The sequence below is a fragment of the Danio rerio genome, chromosome 7 (assembly GCF_049306965.1).
Source record: "Danio rerio strain Tuebingen ecotype United States chromosome 7, GRCz12tu, whole genome shotgun sequence".
Lineage (NCBI taxonomy): Eukaryota > Metazoa > Chordata > Actinopteri > Cypriniformes > Danionidae > Danio > Danio rerio.
Window position 1 is genome coordinate 65,052,125 of NC_133182.1, and position 17,677 is coordinate 65,069,801.

A 17,677-nucleotide genomic window follows, 5' to 3' on the forward strand; every position below is an offset into this window, starting at 1 on the left:
TCAATTATAACACTGACATGATCATATGAAATACTTCTATTTTTATGAGTACAATATCATACTTCTGTAAATATTCATTAACATTATAATAACCCTAATTTTGCGCTTGAAGTATGCATAATATATTTTAGTTAAGAACAGACTTTAAACTTTTTATTTCTAACGTGAACTTCACCCCGGAACAACTTGAGTGTGTTTGCGTCCTCGAGTGAGGTGAAACTGTCAAAATCATGTCCAGTTCTAAGAGGATAACGCTCATATTTGGAGGCTTCGTTGCAGCTGTTGCTGCAGCTTTTTATCCTATATTTTTTCATCCTCTCACACACTCTGAAGACTACAGTAAGTGTTTAATATCACTACTACACATGAAGTCACCGTGACACAGCCTAAACTTAACTTATGTCATAACGTCACATTCGATTACCCTGCATTTTGTAACTTATTAATCGTATTGGAATAATATATTTGGTGACATAGATTGGGATTAACGTTAGGCATGGGAAAATAACTGTTAACGGTTTTCAAGGTATAGCGCGGTTTGCAAAAGTTAAGATTTTAAAATTGTCAACATTTTCTTATATAACTTACCGTTTCTAAGGTATGTGTACGATTTTTTATTTACATTTCTTTTTTATGACAACAGTATCTCCAGCAGAAACGATATCCAACGATGTCATTTTAAATGGTTAAAAAGTTAGTGTTTTTAAATCAATTGAAGACCACATAAGTCAATGATTCATTTGAATTATTTAGCCTCACATGTTAACTGTTCTAAACAATTTTAACTGTTTCTCCAAATAAAATATATTGTGTTTAAAGTGGGGGAAAATGTTTTATTTTTACCCAGATATTTAAAAAAAAATACATTTTAGATCAGTAATCACAATACCATATACAGTATTACCGTAGAACCGTGAAACTGTCATATTTTATTCAAGGTTATCATACTGTCAGAATCTTATCTTATAAATTTATTTTCATCTAATAAAGCTGTTAAAGTCTCAATCAAAATAATTCATAATTGCCATCCAATAAATACCAAAACTAGCTAAATATAATAACAATATTTTCCCTTTATGCATTTTGTACTCAATATAATGAAACACTAAATAATTTATTTTGGGAGTGCACTTCCTGTCAAGTGTTTTGGGTTGACTTTTTCGATTTCATTAAAAAAAATCTTATTTCCAAATTTCTGTATTTCCCCAAAATGTTTTTCTTTGGTTACTTTCTGAATGTAGATCCTTCTCTTTGTAAATTTATTATTAATTTATTGCTTTTTTTGGCTAAATTTTACATTCATAAATGTAAATAAAAAAAAAAACATCCTTACTTTTTATTTTCAGAAAGGACTATTATATTACATGTAAAACTCTTTTAAACTTGTTTATTTTGCTGGAATTTTAGTCATGTAACCCTTTTTGTTTCTTTGTTCATACTGTATCTTTGTATTGTTCTTTCTTGTATGATAAAAAAGAACTTTAAAAATACATTTAAAAAACGTATTATTGGGATAATCAGGTTGAACAGTCGTTATAATCTGATGTAAATTATAGAAATAATATTTCAGTGTTTTAAGGAATGTACACATATTATGATGCTGATTTTATTCTACGTTGAATTACATACAATGCAGAGCTCTCTTGAATGAGACATGTTGTATGTATATTAGGTTAGGTTACTTATACCCAAAGGTAGATTTGGTTTGCAGTCAAGAGTCCTCATTTCATAGCAGTGCCACACTAAAAAACTCACATAGTGACAACAACAAATAGACATAAAACATAAACGTACAAAACGTACACTCTTTAAAAAAAAAAAAAAAAAGAATAAATAAATAATTATTTCAAGAGCCAAAATCACTCTGGACCCCTCACACCCAGCACACTGCCTCTTTGAATTTTTACCTTCTGGTCGACGCTACCGAGCACTGTGCACCAGAACAGCCCAACACAATAACAGATTCTTCCCTCAGGCAATCCATCTCATAATTATGAAAAGAAAAAACATCACTACTTGCTATAGCTATACACTTTTAATCCACATATACACTTATTTAGCAACATACTTTACATGCCAATTTACACATAACAGCTGCACATATAACGTATATAATAATACACATGTACACACACTTGTCAATTTGTATATTTGCATTCACTTTCTACTTCTATTTTTAAAATACATTTTTTTATCTGTTTTTTTGTCCTGTCTTTGTAATTCTGTTGCACTGTAGAAAGCTCTGTCAGGAAAGCACGTGTGAACACACCTGGCAGTAAAGCTTTTTCTGATTCTGATATACAAGTATCGTTTACTTCTACAGCTTGTTACAAGAAACCAACGACTAGATGGAAGGAGCTGAAACTCTGAGTGTAGGGGATTTTTATTATGTGTTAAGTTAACTTAATTGATTTGTGTTGGGAATTGCGTGGATTCCAGCATTTTGCATTTTTTTACAGTGCAGTTTTTCAGTGTATCTGCGGAGTCTTAAAAAGTCTTAAATTTCTAAAACAAAATTGAAGGCCTTAAAAAGTCATATTCACTGGAATATTGTGTTGTAGGTCTTAAATCATTTTAAACTGATCTTAATTTTCCTCTGTCCAATTAAAGCTACACAATCGGGCAAACATCCATCCAATCACCAACAATCCATCTTAATAAAATCAAGGAAAGAGAACTAAAAACCATTACACAGTTCCTCATGATAATAACAGAGTAATATATCCCTTTCCTTTCCCAGGGATGGGTTGCAGCTGGAAGGTCATCCACTGCGTGAAACAGGTGCTGGATAAGTTGGTGGTTGATTTCGCTGTGGAGATCCCAGATAATAAAAAGACTGAGCCGAAAGAAAATGAATGAATATATCCCTTAACATTATCTTCCATTCATACAAAAACTCTTTACAGAAGTAAGGGGGAGTAGACATAATATTTATAAATAGGCATTAAACTTAAAGTTTTTATGAACAGAAACACATTAGGTTGAATAGAAGTTAATACTCAATCAATTTAGACCAAAGGCCAACAAATATATAGTTTGGTTATTTATGGAATTGCCTCCACAATAAATATACTTTTAACAATGTTAAACTTGTCATTAAAAATAAATAAATATTATGTTGAAAATAGTGAATACAACTAGAGTCTTCCTGTTTTAACACAGTAAAGTGTGTCGCTAAGAAATAATTACAAGCAAAAACAAAAATCTATTATCCCAACTGGGCCATTAGAAATCATCATTAGTGTTTAGCGCTGTATAAGTCTTAAGTTTCATTCGTAATGGTTTTAAAGGGCCCTTTAAAAGTCTTAAATTTGACTTGATGACACCTGCAGAAACCCTGAATTAAAATTCTTTGTATTCTTCTTTTTTTGGTGTCTGAATTTTTCTCTCTCTTGATACAGAGCAAGTGCAGAAGGTGAACCGGGCTGGAGTCAATCAAGCAGACATACAGCCTGTTGGTAAGACATTCATAAACACTCTTTATTTCATATTTTTTATTGCATTAGGGGCTTCGCAATATATCATTTCCATATCGATATTGCAATGTGTGAATCAGCAATAGTCACATCACTGCATCTCAAGCCATTTCAATTGAATTTCAACCACTTGAACGCAAAATTACAATGTTTATAACAGGCATGTCCAAACTCGGTCCTGAAGGGCCGGTGTCCTGCAAAGTTTAGTTCCAACCCCAATCAGACACACCTGGGCTAGCTAATCAAGCTCTTAAGCTGCGGTCACACTGGACTTTTCTTCCCATAGTCTTCCATTCATACGCACGCGAATGCATCAGACCGGAAACGCAGGGTCATGCGTTAAGTTTCGCAGTTCGCTGCGGTGCAGTTCTAGCTTAGTGAATTCTGACCTGCAAAATTGCATCACTTGTCTGTGTGAAACCAATCGAGAAACAAAACATGACCTCTCTGGACAGAAATTTAAAACATGGAGAAATCGCTCGCTTTTTTTAATGTCTAATAATCTTGTTTAGTCCCACCCCCTTTTCGCAGTGCCGTACGACAGAATTTCACACATACAAACGTTGCGTCCGAAACCGCCTACTACTCAATAGGTACTGCATTTGAACTTAAACGTACTACTCGGTCGTTAGTAAAGTATGTTTTATACAGTATGAATGTGAAAAGTATGAATGGAATTCAAACATACTACATCCGCCATTTTGACCCAGTCACGTGAAGTACCTGTGTCATTTGCGTTGCTTTAATCCCATTCATGAATTCGCTCGCGGGGCATCATGGGATAGCGCAGCATGCATACGATTCGCACTCCAGAATCTCGCCGGAAGTAGTAAGTCATCCGGGTACTTCTCGCATACTGCTCTTCGAATTCTATGAATTCACACATACTACTCGGCTCGCATACTGATTTTAGCATACTGTATAGTATGGAAGTATGCGGTTTCGGACTCAGAGTGACCGCAGCTTTACTAGGCTTTCTAGAAACATCATGCAGGTGTGTTGAAGCAAGTTGAAGCTAAAATCTGCAGGATACCGGCCCTCCAGGACCAAGTTTGGACACCCCTGATTTGCCACTTTATCAATCATTAGTTGTATAATTATTTATATTTATGCAATGGTTTATTTTTCATTTGATTATTGATATTGTGTACCTCAATACTGTTAGACTTGACTGAAAACCATAAAGCACTGTTTATGTAATTTTATCTCAGTTCTATTGTTTTCGTTTAATTTTTTTTTCGTATACTTTTTTAAAAATAATTTAGAAAATGTTATGCTAATGCACCCCCCGACAAAATCATCCGAATCAATGTAAAATGACGACTTCTTTCCAAATAGAGCAAGAAAAATATTGTAATGTCAGTTTTTTTCCAATATCGTGGACTTGTATTGCATTGTTAGTGTGAGGGTGCAAACTTGCACATTACACTTCACTTTAGATTAGATTAGATTCAACTTTATTATCATTACAAATGTAGACTACAGAGCAATGAAATGCAGGTAGGCATCTAACCAGAATGCAAATATAAGCAGTAAGTGCAGCAAAGACCAATAATACATACAGATGGTACAATATAGAGATAGCATTATGGATATGAATAAGGTGGGTTGACACAAGCATGGAAAGATATAATATATATTTGTATAAAATATACATGGATGTTTTACTATGGGCAAAGTATACAGTTTAAATTAGGCAATAGATGTATGTACACTATAGCAGTAAAACTATGAACATATTTTAAAGATGGATAAGATTTTTTCCATTCACTCTTGTCAATTGGTGAAGTATGTTCCTCCACTGTTGCCACTAGCTTGCTTGGTTTGGGACCTGTGGAACTGCGCATCAATGAATTTGCTCTTCAGTGTTTGGACTTTCAGCAGTGAAAATGAAACCCCAATGAACTGAACTAAACTGAACTTCAGCTCTGAAAACTGGACTGACACAGTTTCAGTTTACTAGAACTTCTATGTTAAGCTTCTTTGACACAATCTACATTGTAAAAGCGCTATAGAAAGAAACATGAATTGAATTGATTAGATCTAAAATTGTGTAAAGTTGCATGTAATCTGTGATGTGAAGCTATAAGTAGCTTTATTAAGGATCCTAAATTACTAGTTCTGCATACACAGTTAATTTGCATTAGGCCCTATATGAATGATTTTTCAAACACACAGGTTCATTCTATGACTCACAATCATTTATGTGTCTTTTATATTAGGTGTGAAGGTCTGGTCTGATCCCTACAAGCCCAAATCATGACTCCTGTGATTAACTTATGGATGAAAAGGACGAATGCGTCCCTCATGGAGGACTGAGTATTCGAGACACACTGACAAAACTCTTTGCTACCATGCATCAAATAAGACCTTATGTATGGGTGAATATTCCTTACTTGTGGGAATGATTAATGAGAACGACTTGTCAACAAACTAAAAATGTAAAGCATTTAAAAAATATGATAATTGACTTTTTGTTTGTACTCATTCAGGTTTATTTATGGAGTAACTTTGTTTTGCCGTTATTGTTCTGAATAAAATCAAATCTTAAACTGTTGTAATTGTTTTGCAAGTATATGATCACTAGATGGCGCTCAGTCCATCTTGTATGCTACGAGATTCTGCTTATATACTGAAGCACACTGGGAAAGAAAAACATTAGATCAACTTAAATTGCTTCAAACATTACTTGTTTGTCCTAAAAAGAATTATGTTTTCAACTTAATTTATTACAGATTTCAATAAATTAAGATGAACTTTTTTTTTTATTGTTCACACTATAATAAGGTTTTATTATTCACTGTTTGTGTATGTACTAACATGAACTAATCATGAACAATACTTGTCCAGCATTTATAAATCATTTTGCATCATTTACTATGCATTATTAAAATACAATTTTATGCTTGTTAACATTAGTTAATGCACTGTGAGTTAACATGAACTAACAATGAACGACTTACGATTAACTTTTAACGAACATGAACAAACACTGTAATACATATTTTGTTCATTGTTCATGTTAGTAAAATCATTAACTAATCTAACCTTATTGTAAAGTGTTACCTTTTTTTAAAGTGTAGCAAGAAGTGTTTAAAGTAACATAAAAATTCAGTCCAAGGCACTCGAAAAATGTGGAAAAAATTATTAAAAATCATCATCTTTTGTTTTTCACTATAGTATTCTAAAGAAACTTCAGACACACCTGATCACAGTCACCCTGATGAAGGCAGTTGTTTGCTAAAACGCGTATTTGCAGTTTTAAGGATTAGCAATGTTAATAATGGCTTTTTAAAAAAATGTCCACATTTTTGAGTGCCCTGGATTGATTTTCGCAGTTTATTCTGATGAATTTCTTACCCAAAGAGCACCGACACACTATTTAAGCTACCCCTGAGCACTTTTGTTTGATTTTGGATTTTTAATGTTTGAAGTAATTTAAGTTGATCCAATGTTTTTTCCTCCAGTGTGCTTAAAGTTTTCTTTGTTTCAATTCATTCAGACCTTTAGTCATTCATTCATAAATGCCATCGCAGGATCAAAACTCTGTATAATTCGTCATAGTTTTCATGCACATTTTAATATTCTACACAAAATCAAAAACCTCAAATCTAATACTAAAGCTCTTGTTTGCTTTTATTATTGCTATTTGCACACAGGAGTGTTGTGTTCTCTCTGTTATAATAATCATTCCCACTCAACTGTTCTTTTGTAATATTTGTGTTGCTCTTGTGCCTGATTGGACTTCTTGTGCTATATTGGCACTGAGAGCTGGACGAGTCCTTTGGCCCTCAAAAGTTGCAAAATGTGTAACTTGAGAGCCAGAACCCTGTGCCAACCAACACCTGTTGTCATGGTAACGGGCCTGTGCCAGCACCTGTGCATCGACCAGGCTCAAGGCTCTGTACCTTTTCTACAGCCCTGTGTGTGTGAAAGAGAGAGAGAGAGAGAGAGAGAGGGAGGTAGACTGTCCAGGCAATGAAGGCAATCTTCAACACTTCCATACAGGCCACACAGTTTCGAGTTTATACATTTGTCATTCAACGTTTGAAGTAACTGACAAAAGTTCAATTTATTTGATCAATAATGCAGGAAAAAAAGAACTGTAAATGATTATTACACTTTAAAGTTTATATTACACACACACACACACACACACACACACACACACACACTCACACACACACACACACACACATGTATATAAAGTTATTTTATATATATATATATATATATATATATATATATATATATATATATATATATATATATATATATATATATATATAATGGTATTGACGAAATTAAAAAATTCATGTCTATGTATGTATGTGTATATATATATATATATATATATATATATATATATATATATATATATATATATATTAGGGGTGGGCGGTACACCGGTGTCATAGTCATCACCGGTGTGACATTGCGGCACGACATGGATTTTTTTATTCCGTCAATACCGTAATAATTCAATTAATCAATTATATGTGCCTGAAATTTAAGCTATGTGACCTCATAATATATTTGGAAGCATCTGTGTGACTGCATATAATGGTTGTAGTGCGACCTGTTTTGTTTTTTTTCTAAAAATGTGCTGAATCGCTCTTCCCTGCCGCTATATTGGTTCATATTAGCTGTCAATCACTCAAGACTTTACGTTGTCAGATGACAGAGAGCTTTTGTGACTGCCGGGAATGTAAACGGCGGAAGAGTGTCAAGTACACAGGTTTGCAAACCTAGTTCTAATATTAACAATAAAGGCGCAGATGAGAGCGATCATGCCCAAAACCGGCGCGTCCATAGAGGCGACCCAGGCAGCCGCGGTTTAAGAGTGGCAGAAGTGAGACTTCTTACTTTCTTTTGTCATTCTTTCTTGAGATGTGTATTATTTTGCTATTTTGTTACTGATGACTGCTTTGCAGCTCTCAGCCTTGAATTGAATGATTTATTATAGTCGTTTGTTTAGTAATATCATTTATTAAATTGACATGCATATAAAAACAATAGTGCAAAATAAATATTTCTTCATTTTTTAATGCAAACCATACATTTATTTTTCATAAAGTAACAGACTTTTTAATGCAGATAACTCACATTCAAGGCAGCATGATAATGAGAAATGTAATTCATTTAGTTTTATTGTCATTTCCTCAGCCTTAGTTAGTTGTTTCTGGTTTTGTTAGTCCTAATTGATGTTGTTTTAAAACACAACAAATCCCTGAAAATACAATTTCCAGTGGTGCTCATTCTTTTTTGTATGGTGCTCCTAAATTTTTAAAGTTGGGAGTTTGTGTTACCAAGTAAAAAAGTTATTTCAAGCCCTGTTACTATATATCTTGTTGTAAATAAAAAAGTAAAACATTCTTATCAGCTTTGCCAATTGTAGGTAAAAGGGAAGTGGCCATTAAACGACTAGTGAAACATTGTGAAGAAATGTCGGGCCTTAAGCCTATACTATCTGAAAAGAAATGAGTGGAGTGTCAGAACCAGACGGAGAGACAGAGGCCGCTGTTGAGGAAACTGCAGCAGGGCACTGACATGGAGCTAGATGGCTACCTGCTAATGGTAACGGTTGACAGTGACTCTGATCCACTGGAGTGGTGGCGTCTCCAATGTTCCCACTTCCCGCGCATTAGACGTCTGGCAAAAAAAATACTTAAGCACCCCAGCCACAAGCTCACCCTCCGAGTGTGCATTCAGCATAGGGGGCAATATTGTAACAAGCTGCAGGGCATCACTGAAGCCAAAAAAATGTTGACAGGGTGTTCCTGGCAAAGAACTTGAATGTCTAGTTTCATCAGAGTTCAGATGAGTTAGTTTTTGTGAAAATTACACATTATTACACTGTCCTTGTGTTATTCCACTGCTAATTTTTGTTTTGTTGTACACTGTTAAGTAAGACTTTAGGTTTTTGGCAAAATAAATATGTTGAGAATGCATAATACTCTCCCATCTTTTTTTTTTTTTTTTTAGATACCTACCATTTACTTATATTATAAAAATATTAACTTTATTCACATACTAAAGTGACAGGACAGGTTACTCCTCCCAAAATGTACCAAAAAAAAAGCTTATTATACCATGATATTATTATTATTTTTAATGCTTTTTTGTGTAAATTAATATACTACTATTCAAACAAATGTATGTACAGTTGAAGTCAGAATTATTAGCCCCCTAAATTATTAGCTCCCCTGTTTATTTTTTCCCCAATTTCTGTTTAACGGAGAGAAGATTTTTTTAACACATTTTTAAATATAAGTTCAATAAAATAAAATCATTACTTATGACCTTAAAATGGTGTTTAAACAATTTAAAACTGCTTGCATTCCCATCGAAATAAAACAAATAAGATTATTAGAAATATATTTATTTAAAAAATATTATCAGACATACTGTGAAAAGTTCCTTGCTCTGTTAAACATCGTTAAATATCAGGTGGGCTAATAATTCTGTCTTCAACTATATATATTTTTACATTTTTTTATTTTTATATGTTATTGAATTAAAATGTAATGTCTTTAAATCAGAGAACACTACCCCACAAAATAAGGGTGTCCAATGATGGGTTAATTAGTGTTTAGTCTCAAAAAAGAATAAAATAATTAAGCATCAATAATACTATATAATATCTGAACACCAAATCTGCATTTTAGAATGATTTAAACACTTGTTTTACGTTAACGTTTAACATTACCATTTTAACATTAACATAATCAAACATGATTAGCTAGTTTAGCTATTCTAAACTGTAATCCCAGCAGGAACACAATGTCACAAGTTGATATTAGGTTAGATTTAGGTTGTGATGTCAGGTGACCAAAATTCAATGTCTAAACAGCGTCTAAGGGCAACGTTATTGTCACATCCAATAACAAAGTTGAACAATGTTAATATTTGGTTGATTTGAGGTTGTGTTAAAAAATCAAATACAGATATAAAATAATGACATTTGTTCTTCAGGTATGGTAACCAAAATTTTAAGTTCTGATAAACGTCATAGGTAATGTCCACACAATGTCAAGCTAAAACATCATTAGACGTTAATATTTGGTTGATTTTTATGTTGTGTTGGAAAGTGACCAAAATCCAACGTCGAGCTAACATCTTAAACCAATGCCACGTTGACGTCAAATACTGACATTATTTTTTCAGGTATGGCAACCTAAATCCAACATCTGATAGACGTCATTGATAACATCCACAAAACATCAAGCTGTAACATCATTAGATGTTGATATTTGGTTGATTTTAGGTTGTGTTGGAAAGTAACCAAAATCCAACGTCGAGGCAACATCCTAAACTAATATCATATTCATGTCAATTACTGACATTAATTCATCAGGTATGGCAACCTAAATCCAACATCTGATAGATGACAGTGGTAACGCCACACACCATCAAGCTGTTACATAATTAAACGTTGATATTTAGTTGATTTTAGGTTGTGTTGGAAAGTGACTAGTATCCAACGTCGAGCCAACATCTTACGCCAACGTCATATTGATGTCAAATACTGACATTTATTTATCAGCTATGGCAACAAAAATCCAACGTCTGGTAGACATCATATTGATAATGTCCACACAACATCAAGTTGTTACCTTATTAGACATTGATATTTTGTTGATTTTTAGGTTGTGTTGGAAAGTAACCAAAATCCAACGTCGAGCCAATATCTTAAACCAATGTCATATTGACGTCAAATACTGACATTAATTCTTCAGGTATGGCAACCTTAATTCAACATCTAAAAGACGTCATTGGTAACGCCCACAAAGCATCAAGCTGTAACATCATTAGATGTTGATATTTGGTTGATTTTAGGTTGTGCTGGAAAGTGATCAAAATCCAACGTCGAGGTAATATCTTAAACAAATGTCATTTTGATGTCAAATACTGACATTAATTCATAAGATATGGCAACCTAAATCCAACATCTGATAGATGACATAGTGGTAACACCACACACTATCAAGCTGTTAATTAATTAAAATATTTAATTAATACATAATTAAACATTGATATTTAGTTGATTTTAGGTTGTGTTGGAAAGTAAATCCAACGTCAAGCAAACATATTGATGTCAAATACTGACATTTATTCATCAAGTATGGCAACCAAAATCTAATGTCTGATATATGTCATAGTTGTAACATCCACACAACGCCCCGTTGTAACATCCTTAAACTTTGATATTAAGTTGATTTTAGGTTGTATTTGAAAGTGCCCAGAATCCAACCTCGAGTCAGAATCTTACACCAACGTCACATTGACATCAAACACTGACATTAATTTATTAGATATGCATAAAATAGGCAACCAAAATAGGGCCCAATCATACACCCGGCGCAGTGTGGCGCAAGGCGTGGCGCCGTAGTCTTTTGGTAGTTTCAGCTTGGCGCAAGAGTCGTTTTGAGGCGTTGCACTAGGCTGTTTAAATAGCAAATGCATTAGCGCTAATTTTTGCGCCCATAGGCGTTCTGGTCTAAAAAGGAAGGCGTTCTGAGGCACACTGCTGGCGCGTTGCTATTTTGAGAATCTATAATAGATTTTTCATTAGACCAAAACTAACCCGGTCTAAACTCCGGCGCTGAGTTGCGCCTCGCTTACGCACTGCTTAATACGCACAAGAGAGCAATAGGCAAATATCTTTACATATGAAAAAAATTAAATATTAAGGATATATATAGGATATAATAAGAATAGATATAGAATATAAATATAAAGGATTAAAATATTACAAAACATACTATTTTCTAGCCTACATAAATATGAAAAATCACTGCTTTTATGTCTTCTTCATCTCGGGAGACTTTTTCAGTTCATTCATAACAATTTGCTTTAGTATAATGTTATTATTATTAGCAGTATTATTTATTATATCCATATTTATATTTGTTTTATTAAAAACGAGCTTAGATTTGCCCACCTGTCAGGTTTTAGACCATAAGGGGCACAGCTTGTGTTTTAGGATTTAACTCAGGTTTTTGAGCACATTTTGCTATTATTATTCATTTATTCGTTTGCTGGAAATTAGAACTGAATTTAGAAATAGTTTTGAAACGAATATTTGCGCTTAACAAACAAAAGTATTTATTTATTGACTAATTGATGTCTGTGCGTAAAGGTTTCCCTATCCAAGAGCGAAAGTGAAAGTGATCCATTATCTCTCATTCTCACGCAGTAGATGCTCTGTTTAACAGTTTTCTGTTAAAAACTGTTAACTGTTAACTGTTTGCTTGTGAAATGCTCACTTTTTCCACTTAGACTTACTTTGCGTCCTGTAAATAGCGAATGCGCTCTTGGCGCGACGCAGCTGGGTCTTAAAGGTAATGGGAGATAAGATTCTAATTGGTTTATTCTCAAAACACACCTATAACTCATTAAGAAAATAAACTCAACCCTTTTAGAACATGCGCAGCACAAGGCAGATTTCCCGTTCTTAAATTAGCCAAAACGCATCCTGACACGCCCTAAAAGCGTTTGCGCCCTGCGTTTTGCCCTCTGAGCCCCTAATGTCTGATTGATGTCATAGTGCTAACGTCTACACAACATCAAACTGTAACCTCATTAGACGTTGATATTTAGTTGATTATGGCCTCACATTGACATCAGCCTGACGTTGGGTTCTGACATTAACCCAATTTTCTTTTTCAAACAAAATAGTTTCAAAACAGTATCGTTTTTGCTGTATTTTAGACCTGATAAAGGTTTGGTGAGCATGCACAAAAGTATGAATTACTCCAATTGCTAGAATATATGCTTCTTTCGTAAAGTGTATACTGCATGCTTTATAGATTTTCTACTAAAAACTACTTTTTTGTGCTTTGTCAAAGACATTGTGCCTGTAAAAATGAATGCATTCAAGGAAAGAACAGAGAAACAACAGAGGGGGTTTACTAGAGGATGCAGAGTCCTCCGTCCCGCGAGACCGGCCGCATATCCAAGAACTGACATAATATCTCCTCACTACCACAAAGAGCACATTGCTAACCCTCAGCCGAGAGCCTGCCAGCGCAGCAGCTGCCAAACGCAATAACACTTCACCCCCCTACACACACCCCCCATTAACTCAACCAGCTCTATTGTTTATGAGACGTTGTTATTGTTGGTCACCATTCAAAAAAACAAAAGGAAAACTTAAGGGCCACGTCCATGCGGCCGACCAGAAGTGAAGAGAGAAGAAGCGGAGACGGAGAAAATCACTAAAATTCCTCTCATTCCTCCCACAGTGTTTTCCAGATTCCTGAAACGATGACAAGGCCTTGAATGCGAGCAGAGGCCGCCACAATGGGGAAATGTCAAAAAAAGTGTGTCGGAGTAGCATTCCTGAAGTTACCCGACAGGCCTCTAAACCTGAAGCATTGAGATGCGCAGCATGTTGAGCACACACTTTTAATCTAGTTTAGTTGTGAAAGGGTTAAAGACTCACAGCAGGGAGTCAGATGGCTGTTTCATAAGTCACTGTCTCTGTTAAGGCTCTATTGTACAGCTGTCCACAGATTGTCCCGCTGATATGAACTCGATAGAGAGAGAGAAACAAACTTGAAGCCTCTTTTGCACTTTTTCTAGTTGTTGGGGTTTTTCAGCAGCAATGGGATGGGAAGTGATGCTCCAGACAGAGCTATTGGGAAATGGCAGAAATGGCTTCCAAATAAGTGCACGGACTACAGACAGAAGCAAAATCGGACATGAATAGAGTATATAGAGCTTAGTAGCTTTATTTATCAGGGGTCGCCACAACGAAATGAACCACCAAAATTCCAGTATGTTTTACACAACTCAAGCTCATTCTGAAAACGTAGTCCTGTGGACATTTCTGGAGACTGCGAAACACATCTTGGGAGGTACATATGGCTGCATTTCATTTTTTTTAAGCGAACGCTACGGGGCGGTGTGACGCCGTTCCCTTTTGCACTTGCCGGCTGACCGCTTACCTCCTTGTGGAGGGCTTTCCTGCCGCATTCAGTTTGTCCAGTCAGCTCATCGTGTGCATCGGCGGACTTCACATGCAGAGAGGAGGAGTTAACAAAGGCGTCCAGGTTCGAGTTCGGAGAACAGCGGTTCCAGAAATCAGGTAAGACAAAAACAGAATCCAAATAAATAAAGCGAACGAGTTCATAACAGGGTGAGAACGAGGTGAAATTCGAAAATGTGGTAAAAAAAAAAAAAAAACAGACGAGGGCTTTTCTTTTTCTAGACGGCTTTTCTAAATTGTTGCTCCGGTTTAGGGAAGTGAGTGGGCGGGCGGGTCAATTGGTAAAACTAGTTGGGTTCAGGGAAGGAGAAGGGTGGGACAGCTGATTGCGCAGTCAATCATTCTGTCAGTCAGACAGCGGCCTCTGATGGGTTGATGCGAGAACAGCGCGGGCGCGAAGACACTCACGTGAGACGTTCGAGATACAAAAAAGCGAGCACAGCGGCCTCTCGGGGAAAACAAAAAGTGCACAAATACGTACCTCCCGGGACGTATTTCGCGGTCTCCAGAAACGTCCGCTGGACTACGTTTTCAGAATGAGCCAGGGTTGGTTTTACACAGCCGATTCCCCTTCCAGCTGCAAAACAGTAGTGGGAACCATCCATACACACTCATTCACACACATACACTACGGAACATTTCATTCATTAATTTTCTTCTCGTGTAGTCCCTTTATTTATCTGGGGTCGCCACAGTGGAAATAACCACCAACTTATTCAGCATATGTTTTACGCAGCGGATGCCCTTCCAGCTTCAACCCATCACTGGAAAACACCCATACACATTCATACACATAAACAGACAATTTAGTTTACTCAATTCACCTATACCACATGTTTGTTTTTTATTTTTTTATTTTAGACTTGTCTGGGAAACCAGAGCACCCTGAGGAAAACCATGCCAACACAGGGAGAACATGCAAACTCGCCCAAGACTAGAAATGCCAAAAAGCAGAAATGCCAACTAGCCCAATCGGGACTTGAATCAACGACCTTCTTGCTGTGAGGTAACAGTGCTAACTACTGAGCCACACCGTCACCGTAAAATGAAGGATTTTTGTTTATTTTATAAACAAAACAAAAATCCAGATCAAAGAGGATCTATCATAGAAGTATACTTTAGTTACTCTTGCAATTAAGAAGTTTTTTTTAGATTGTGAAAGTAAAGTAGTAAATCTCATGAGGACGGGTTCTTTTATAGGGAAGGTAAATGGCAAGATAACACCAGCAGGGGTTACTCATTTTTTAGTAAATAATAAACAGTTAGGCCCAATCCCCTTCCCCATACCCCTCGTTTTGCACGTTCCTGCCAAGGGGTAGGGGTATCCTAATTCTCTTTAGCTTGAAGGCGTAGGGCTAAGGGGAAGGGGTGAATAGCCCTTCAAACAAAGAATTTTTAGGACCACACTCGAAAACAAGGGATAAGAAAATTTAACAGAACACACCAGCCACAACAGCAGGATCCCTGCACCTGGAGGTAAGGAGATCCACAATTTAAAATTTTTTGTCACTATTACAAATTTTTATGACAAACAAACACATTTTAATATGTTCATAACCGCGTTCATATTTTACCGTCATGCTCATGTATAGCAGTCCAACAACATTCTGACACTCAATGACACTGGAATACCCTATCAGTAAAGTCTAGTGGCTGGGAATGGGCTTTTTAACAGTGTCTGCTATTACTGTATGTTAATATTGTTTTTGTGTGTTTACATAGATGAATATGGCCACTGTGTAAATACACAGTACAGTTGCGAACTTATTGCCACATTAGATCATTATGATAACATAATATATGCCTTCAGTGATTTTCTTAAGATAAATACCAAAAAATAACGCAACTGGAATCACTACAGCAGCCACAATCATCTGATCTCATATAAAGCAAGAGATTGCGATGACATATAATGATGTGTGCAGGTGCTGTAGTGCTGTCCCAATTCTTAGGGGTAGATTTTAAAGCATTTCCCCTTAACCCTCAATTGTAAGGGCTAAGGGGATGGGGTAGGGATACAAAAATAGAATTGGGATTGGCCCTAATTTTGTTAATAGCGTCAGTAATACCAGAAATTATTGTATTATTTGGAGAGGAAGAGAGACTGTATTAAGCAGCAGTCACACAGCACTTTTCGCCCCTTAGACTTCCATTCATAAGCACACGAATACAGCAGACTGGAAGCGCAAGCTCGTGCAACAAGTTTTGCAGTTTGCTGCGTTGCAAAGTTCAAGTGTTTTTACCAGCCTGATCTCATGAGGAAATGTACGTATTTTATTTTCTGTCAGTTTAGTGGCTAATTTGTAGTCGTGGGCCCTGTCAATAATCCCTGCAGGGGGGGGCACATTTTGCGCTATGCTACTGGTGTGTGTGTGTGGTGAATGCACATAACCTGGAGCTTTTGTAATCTCACTAGCCCGGATGTATTTTTTGTAGTCCCCAAACTTTGTTTGCTGTAGGCTTTGCTAAGCTAACTCTGTAAAAGCAAATGTCCCCCTTTGCATTGAAGTTTGAGCATCTTACATTTAGAGATTTTGTTTATGTTCACACAGCTACATTTCACATTAACTAAAGTTTAAGGCCCCGTTTACACTAGTGCGTTTTAGTTTTAAAACGGCGTTGTAGAATGAAAACGATCCGCGTCCACACTCGCGTTTTACCCAGCGTTTCTGAACTGCTCTCCGTCCACACCAAAACGCTGAAAACGCACATCACGTGACCACACACACACACACTCTCGGGCAAGCGCTCCAGCATTTCTACCCAGATGAGAGCTCTGCTTGTCGGACTGCTCATCAAGCATCTCCTGCTGGATCTAATCTCACTAATTTGCTAAACGTGATATTTCATTCATGTTGTTGTCTTTATCTAACGACATAGGCCAATTCCCTGACTTTGGTCATTGGAATCTATTAAGTTACTTGTTCACGGGTAACATGTTTTGGTTAAGCGCAAAGATAAGTTAATGATTAATCCAGGTACATTGACTGATCGCTTGCCTTTATTTCCTACAATGTATAAACTTATTGTATGTTATACTTTTATATTTATCGATTATTAAAACTGATAATCAGCAAAAGAGAGGGTGCGTTTCGTATTTTCACTGAAATTGAAAGGAGGCAGTTGTTATCGGCTCCGTTTTGTAATAAATATCCACAAAGTGAAGATGACGCTCATATATGCAGCACGGCGCCTCAACATTTCTGCT

General features: G+C 35.9%; 2 protein-coding genes across 2 annotated transcripts in view; both read left to right on the top strand.

Annotated features, from left to right (window-relative positions):
- The window catches only part of stim2b (stromal interaction molecule 2b), an 860,843-nt gene that overhangs the window by 423,693 nt on the left and 419,473 nt on the right, over positions 1 to 17,677 (top strand). The window lies entirely within an intron of this gene.
- On the top strand, positions 174 to 6,037 carry smim20 (small integral membrane protein 20). Its single transcript, NM_001302624.1, has 3 exons — positions 174 to 339; positions 3,402 to 3,458; positions 5,699 to 6,037. Exons 1-3 carry the CDS (start codon positions 231 to 233, stop codon positions 5,737 to 5,739), a joined length of 207 nt encoding a protein of 68 aa, NP_001289553.1. The 5' UTR covers positions 174 to 230; the 3' UTR covers positions 5,740 to 6,037.

Coding starts and splice junctions, on each gene's coding strand:
- smim20 (NM_001302624.1), top strand. CDS start 231: ATGTCCAGTTCTAAGAGGATAACGCTCATATTTGGAGGCTTCGTTGCA. Junction 340..3,401: donor CACACACTCTGAAGACTACA/GTAAGTGTTTAA, acceptor CTCTTGATACAG/AGCAAGTGCAGAAGGTGAAC. Junction 3,459..5,698: donor AGCAGACATACAGCCTGTTG/GTAAGACATTCA, acceptor CTTTTATATTAG/GTGTGAAGGTCTGGTCTGAT.